At 42.8% G+C, this 7,299-nt stretch overlaps 3 protein-coding genes across 4 annotated transcripts in view; 1 reads left to right on the top strand and 2 right to left on the bottom strand.

The window, feature by feature from the left end:
* Positions 1-3,594, bottom strand: part of LOC118417188 (cAMP-regulated D2 protein-like) — a 23,335-nt gene extending 19,741 nt beyond the window's left edge. The window contains exon 1 of the mRNA XM_035822636.1: positions 2,397-3,594. Within this exon, the coding sequence (XP_035678529.1) occupies positions 2,397-2,708 (312 nt within the window). The 5' untranslated portion in view covers positions 2,709-3,594. The remainder of the gene's footprint in view (positions 1-2,396) is intronic.
* The window catches only part of LOC118417187 (exocyst complex component 2-like), a 62,981-nt gene that overhangs the window by 30,806 nt on the left and 24,876 nt on the right, over positions 1-7,299 (top strand). The gene's annotated exons all lie outside the window — the stretch shown is intronic.
* On the bottom strand, positions 3,402-5,659 carry LOC118417189 (crystal protein-like). The gene is made up of 2 exons (XM_035822638.1): positions 5,381-5,659; positions 3,402-5,064 (listed from the first exon to the last, which is right to left on the bottom strand). The coding sequence occupies exons 1-2, from the start codon at positions 5,642-5,644 to the stop codon at positions 3,655-3,657; spliced, it is 1,674 nt and encodes a 557-aa protein (XP_035678531.1). The 5' UTR covers positions 5,645-5,659; the 3' UTR covers positions 3,402-3,654.

The raw sequence follows: 7,299 nt of genomic DNA, 5'->3' as shown, positions 1-7,299 counted from the left end.
CGAGACTTGGCAACCGAAATAAGGGAACTGAAATCATCAACGGTCCGGCTGAGTGGACGGTGCATGGGAAGGTCGTTGGTCCCCACGTGCACGAACACGACATCCGGCTCAACAAAAGGGTGACGTGAAATATCAAGGGTCAAATCATAAACTGAAGCGCCAGGGTGAGCATGCATTGAAAACAAAATGTCAGGAGAAAAGGTGGCATGGTTGGCCAGATACTTGCAAATAGAATCGCTGAATCCTACGATGACCTGCAATAGAAATGAAAAACAATTAATTAATTTATTGTACTTAATGCTTTGCTTATTTGATAAGTGAGTGTTACTAGCTTCACCACAATATTCACTGTCAATAATATTCACCGTTATTCATGTAAAGCATCTTTAAATGCCGAAAGATGCATAGATTTTGTGCAGTTTTTTTTAAGCAATAGTGTTCAAGTGTGCCTATTCTTACTCTCTTCACTCCAACCAAGGAGGTAATAATGTAACCCTATACACTGCATTGTAGTAAGAAATTGTTACAAATTTTTGAAGCCCAGTTGTCATGCGTTTGTTTACGTTGCATGACAACCAGTCGTTGCATAACAACAAGTGACTATGTTGGCGGGAAATTTCCACATAAACACATAGAAGGGAATGAATTTTCTATAATACAACTTACAACTTAAAGGTTCCTCATCGATGTAACTATTATACTGTGATCATTTATTTTATAACAGATAAATGTACGACTTAACTGAGACTAGAGCTATTTCATCGGAAACAATGTAATGATAGCGACGCAATTTACAAAAAAATAAACATATTGCCGCCATTAGGCGTCACAGATTGAATAAAAAAATTGATGTCATGCTATCGGACTGTAAACACTGAGGTAGCGATTACGCCATAAAATCACCAAAAAAGTGACCCCAGTAGACATAAAATTGCAAACCTATCCAGACTTCAAACCAACAGGATATTCATACCGGAGATAGCCAAAGGTTCAACACATCTTATTCACTTATCGATATACACGAAAGCCAGGGCGTAAAGTGTTTCCCCCGAAATTAAAATATGACCAAAATTTGGACCAGTCCTGGGCGGCCATTTTGTTGATTTTACCGTGTGCCGAGTTTGATTCGGAAACTAGGCTAAAATCGACATAAAACCCCGCAAAAGTGGATTATACTGAGAGCCAGTGAAATAAACGTCTGACACCTACCGCCATCTCGGACTCAGAGGACGATCTTCGTGTAGCAATCTGCTGTCAAACTGTCGGATGAAATTTCATCCCGCCGCGCTGAAAAAGGTCTCCCTTAGCAACGCCGTTGCTAAGGATGGCGGAGTGATCTGCTTGCAAAGAAAACATGTTCCAAATTCGTTCTATCGAGTACGTGGCTTTGCGGCTGCCATCTACATAAGGACCCCACTCCACATACTCCTCTAAGAGGTGGTATGGAATAGCAGGTATTGCCTTGCTCTGTGCAGCCATAATATCAAGAGGTGTGGCGGCACGCAAACATGTCATGTTGCCTGTGGTACAGTTCAGAAGTTCAGCTACAACCTTGCTGAGCTGCAAAGCCTCAGAACGTGTCTTGTGAGGAATGAAGGGAATACTCATCATGACAGCTTGTTTGAAGAGGTGTTCAGTATTTTCTGCCATGAGATGGAGAGCCACAGAATCTGCACCTGAACTTTGTCCCATGATGGTGACCTGGTCTTTGTCCCCTCCAAATCCTTTTATGTTACTCTGGACCCATTGCATGGCAGCTATCTGATCCAGTGTTCCATAGTTCCCTGTAGCCGCTCCCTCACCCTCCCCAGCTACCAGAAAGCCCAGAGCCCCAAGCCTGTAGTTAGTGGTGACTACAATGGATCTTGTTTTGTTTGCCAGAAATCTTCCTTCAAGAAACAAGTTTGTAGCTGAGCCATAGACATACCGTCTCCCTGGTAGCCAAATGGCCACCGGTAACTTTTCTGAAGGGTTGAAGGGGAGGGGGGTGAAGATGTTGAGGTGTAGGCAGTCTTCGCTGAACTTGTTATCCCGTGGACAGCCATGCTTCTCCTCAAGGTCAGGTAAGTGGTAACAGTCATACTGTATGTAAAAGTAAATGTAAGAACAGAGAGATCTGAGAAGAGGTACATGATACAAAAGGACGTTTTGATTAGGACCTCTAAGTGAAGCTAGAGGAGGCTGATTAACAAGGCCACCATGCCTGTATTGCCCCCACAACCCGGGACTAACATTATTGGGTTATCTACAATGTAATATGTTAATAATAATATACTCTCATGTGACGGGAAAGGCTGCTACATCAGTGTTACAAAGTACAGTCTGTATCAGATAAAGTTATTGAGCAAGGTAATTAATGTAAAATTTCTTCCTTAGTTCATACCGGACTAGCTCACCTGGTAGCAGCCTGGCCTGGGAAAGGTTGCATCATAGGTGCTGGGTGCCCAGCTAGTGTGGAACGGCTGTGGTGGTTTCCAGCGCATTTCTCCTACTGGTGGCATGCCAAAGGGCAGCCCAAAGAAGATAGCTGCTTCATCAGCATAGATCCCTTTGACTGGACCAAACTGAGTTTTTGCTATGGGTCCATCTGTAGCATTAATGCTGGCAGCATTCTTCATCATGAAGAGCAGCAGGAGAAGAGAGAGGTGTGCTGACACCACAGATGCCATGGTGGACTGATCCCAACAGACTTTGTACAGAAATAACATGTTGTTGTGAAATGCTGTTGTTTAAAAACCAAAGGTCACTCTTTTTGCATGTTTACTGATATTCACACATTTGTTCATTGGGTAACTAGTACTTTTATCAGCAGGTAGTGGTTGGGTCTTACTGTACACACTGTGTCCTTTGGGGTGTGACTGAAAATGCTGATAGAGCTTCCAAGGAATTGTTACCACTAGTCCTTCAAAAGCTCGGTTTTGTGGTCTTGATGTATTTTAATCACAAATAACGATGAATGTAGAAAAAATTTTACACTGCACATTATGTAATTAGAAAAATACAAGGAGTTGGCCTCAATGAGAAAAGAGAATCTATACAGATGTCTATAAGGACTAATTCTGGATCTTCAGTAATGTGACAAACCCTTCACAAGAGTGTGAACCAGTGTCAGTTACTATAGGACGTGCCTAGATACATGCTTACGTACAGATGTTGATGTTGGTTAGAAATGTCAATCATTACCCCAAGGTTTACTGACCCAGTTTAACCAATGAAAACAAAAAATCACTGCAAACAGTACAACAGCTGCTGTTCTAGTTGTAGTGCTCTGAGATGTTTTTTCCTTACAATAGCCAGAGATGTGCAAACATAACCATGTACATGAATATACATGTAGAATTTTTGTTTCATTGGGTAGCGAGGTAGAGACTGTTGTGTTAACAAATGATTTTCGAACTTACTCACAGCTTAAATATCTAAAATTGCATCAGTTTTATTTGTACTTGCTACAGACTTCATCTTCTAAAGATTATGTAAATCATCAAATTGACTGCAGTATTCTAGTAATTATATCACATTTCAGTGGTTAGATTAGCAAGAGTAGCCTTTATTTTTTAAAATGAACCTTGTTGTCATTGATAAAATCTATTTTTGAATATAATCATCATTATTTACCCTTTCGTTTTTACTTATTCTTAGGAGCTTTATCGCTGTTTATTTCATTTTGTCCCAGAAATCACACTTCTCAGCTAGGTATCCTTGTTCCAGTTGATTAGTTGGTGCCGTGAACTTCATGTTGACGTAGTTGTTGAGCTTGTTGTACTTTGGCCAGTTGATGACATCACCAGACTGTTGTGGATGGGCCTGGTGCTGGGAGGAAACTCGCCATCCTGAGTTGTTGGGATCTCCGGTGTGGAGGAAGTTTCCAAAGTAGTAGGCCATGGAGTCGGCTGTGCTCTGTTCTTCATCAGTCACGTTCAGTCCGGCTAGCTTCAGGGTTTGGAAGAGATACGGGACATCGGAGCCATGACAGGCGCGATTGTAACACTCAAAGTCAGATCCCCACAGGTTCACACCCTTGGACTCCGTGATTTGGTCAAAATGGTAAAGCCACACATCTGACAGGTCAAAGTGAGTGGCAGATCGGATCACCCTCCGTGCAGGACAGGCATAAATGAAATCTGTGGCAGTACGTGACAGAATTGGGTTCTCAGAACCTGACATTGCAGGGGGGTACTCTTTCAGGACTAATTGTGCTTTCCCTCGAAAGAGGGTCTGAATGATCTGTTCATACTGGCTTTTAGTTATGTTTCTTGGGAACCATGATTCGTAGACAAGAAGAAAGCCCTCATCAGTGGTAGTGCCAAGGATAAAGGGCTTCTTCTGAAACTTGCCCTGTAAGAACATGTCCTGAAGGTTTGAGGTCTTGACTATGTTGCCATCTACATAGGGACCCCACTCCACATACTCCTCTATGAGGTGGTATGGAACAGCAGGTATTGTCTTTTTCTGTGCAGCCATGATGTCAAGAGGTTTGACAGCACGCAAACATGTCATGTTGCCAGTGGTGCAGTTCAGAAGTTCAGTTACAACCTTGCTGAGCTGCAGAGCCTCAGAAAGTGTTTTGTGAGAAATGAAGGGGATACTCATCATGATGGCTTGTTTGAAGAGGTGTTCAGTATTTTCTGCCATGAGATGGAGAGCCACAGAATCTGCGCCTGAACTTTGCCCCATGATGGTGACCTGGTCTTTGTCTCCCCCAAATCCTTCTATGTTACTCTGGACCCATTGCATGGCAGCTATCTGATCCAGTGTTCCATAGTTCCCTGTAGCCGCTCCCTCACCCTCCCCAGCTACCAGAAAGCCCAGAGCCCCAAGCCTGTAGTTAGTGGTAACTATGACAGATCTTGTTTTGTTGGCCAGAAATCTTCCTTCAAGAAACAAGTTTGTAGCTGAGCCATAGACATACCGTTTCCCTGGTAGCCAAATAGCCACCGGTAACTTTTCTGAAGGGTTGAAGGGGAGGGGGGTGAAAATGTTGAGGTGTAGGCAGTCTTCGCTGAACTTGTTATCCCGTGGACAGCCATGCTTCTCCTCCAGGTCAGGTAAGTGGAAACTGTCATACTGTATGAGAAGTAAGAGTAAGAAAAGAGATATTGAGAAGAGGTCATTAATACAAAGGATGTTTTGAACAGGACATCTATGTGTGGCTGGAGGAGGCTGATTAACAAGGCCACCATGCATGCAGTGCCCCCACAACCCGGGACTAACATTACTGGGTTAGTGGACCCAAGGTACAAGCTGTCTACATGTAACATGTTATACTCTCATGAGATGGGAAAGGCTGCTACATCAATGTTACCAAGTACAGTCTGTCTCTGATAATGTTTTTGAGCAAGACAGTAGAATGTCTGTCTAAGTTCATACCAGTATAGCTCACCTGGTAGCAGCCTGGCCTGGGAAAGGTTGCATCATAAGTGCTGGGTGCCCAGCTAGTGTGGAACGGCTGTGGTGGTTTCCAGCGCATTTGTCCTACTGGTGGCATGCCAAAGGGCAGCCCAAAGAAGATAGCTGCTTCATCAGCATAGATCCCTTTGACTGGACCAAACTGAGTTTTTGCTATGGGTCCATCTGTAGAATTAATGCTGGCAGCATTCTTCATAATGAAGAGCAGCAGGACAGGAAGAAGCTGTGAAGACACCATGGTGGACTGATCACAACAGACTTTGTACGGATATAACAAATGCTGTTGTTTAAAAACCAAAGGTCACTCTTTTAGCATGTTTGCTGATATTTACACATTTGTTCATTGGGGTAACTAGTACTTTTATCAGCAGGTAGTGGTTGGGTCTTACTGTACACACTGTGTCCTTTGGGGTGTGACTGAAAATGCTGATAGAGCTTCCAAGGAATTGTTACCACTAGTCCTTCAAAAGCTTGGTTTTGTGGTCTTGATGTATTTTAATCACAAATAACGATGAATGTAGAAAAAATTTTACACTGCACATTATGTAATTAGAAAAATACAAGGAGTTGGCCTCAATGAGAAAAGAGAATCTATACAGATGTCTATAAGGACTAATTCTGGATCTTCAGTAATGTGACAAACCCTTCACAAGAGTGTGAACCAGTGTCAGTTACTATAGGACGTGCCTAGATACATGCTTACGTACAGATGTTGATGTTGGTTAGAAATGTCAATCATTACCCCAAGGTTTACTGACCCAGTTTAACCAATGAAAACAAAAAATCACTGCAAACAGTACAACAGCTGCTGTTCTAGTTGTAGTGCTCTGAGATGTTTTTTCCTTACAATAGCCAGAGATGTGCAAACATAACCATGTACATGAATATACATGTAGAATTTTTATTTCATTGGGTAGCGAGGTAGAGACTGTTGTGTTAACAAATGATTTTTGAACTTACTCAAAGCTTAAATATCTAAAATTGCATCAGTTTTATTTGTACTTGCTACAGACTTCATCTTCTAAAGATTATGTAAATCATCAAATTGACTGCAGTATTCTAGTAATTATATCACATTTCAGTGGTTAGATTAGCAAGAGTAGCCTTTATTTTTTAAAATGAACCTTGTTGTCATTGATAAAATCTATTTTTGAATATAATCATCATTATTTACCCTTTCGTTTTTACTTATTCTTAGGAGCTTTATCGCTGTTTATTTCATTTTGTCCCAGAAATCACACTTCTCAGCTAGGTATCCTTGTTCCAGTTGGTTAGTTGGTGCCGTGAACTTCATGTTGACGTAGTTGTTGAGCTTGTTGTACTTTGGCCAGTTGATGACATCACCAGACTGTTGTGGATGGGCCTGGTGCTGGGAGGAAACTCGCCATCCTGAGTTGTTGGGATCTCCGGTGTGGAGGAAGTTTCCAAAGTAGTAGGCCATGGAGTCGGCTGTGCTCTGTTCTCCATCAGTCACGTTCAGTCCGCCTAGCTTCAGGGTTTGGAAGAGATACGGGACGTCCAAGCCGTGACAGACGCGGTTGGAGCACTCGTCAGTGTCAGACCCCCACAGGTCAACACCCTTGGCCTCCGTCATCTGGTCAAAATGATACAGCCACATGTCTGACAGGTCAATGTCAGCGGCAGCTCCGATCACCCTCCGAGCAGGACAAGCATAGATTAAGTCTGTTGCAGCATGAGAAAATGTTGGGCGCTCGTCTCCTGACATTGCAGGGGGGTACTCTCTAAGAACTAACTGTGCTTTCCCTAGAAAGAGAAGCTGAAGGATTTGTTCATACTGGCGATCATTTATCTCCTTTGTAAACCATCATAGATGAGGGGGAAGCCCTCATCAGTGGTAGTGCCCAGGATAAAGGGCTTCTTCTGAAACTTGCC

The sequence above is a fragment of the Branchiostoma floridae genome, chromosome 6, assembly GCF_000003815.2.
Source record: "Branchiostoma floridae strain S238N-H82 chromosome 6, Bfl_VNyyK, whole genome shotgun sequence".
NCBI classification, from domain to species: Eukaryota; Metazoa; Chordata; class Leptocardii; order Amphioxiformes; family Branchiostomatidae; genus Branchiostoma; species Branchiostoma floridae.
Note: the sequence above shows the minus strand (reverse complement) of the source record. Positions and strands in the feature narration are given on the sequence as shown.

What these genes read in the sequence shown, in the direction of transcription:
- LOC118417189 (XM_035822638.1), bottom strand. Translation starts at nt 5,644, where the DNA reads ATGGTGTCTTCACAGCTTCTTCCTGTCCTGCTGCTCTTCATTATGAAG. An exon ending in CCAGGCCAGGCTGCTACCAG is followed by an intron (nt 5,065 to 5,380) that starts GTGAGCTATACT and finishes CTTCTCATACAG; the next exon opens with TATGACAGTTTCCACTTACC.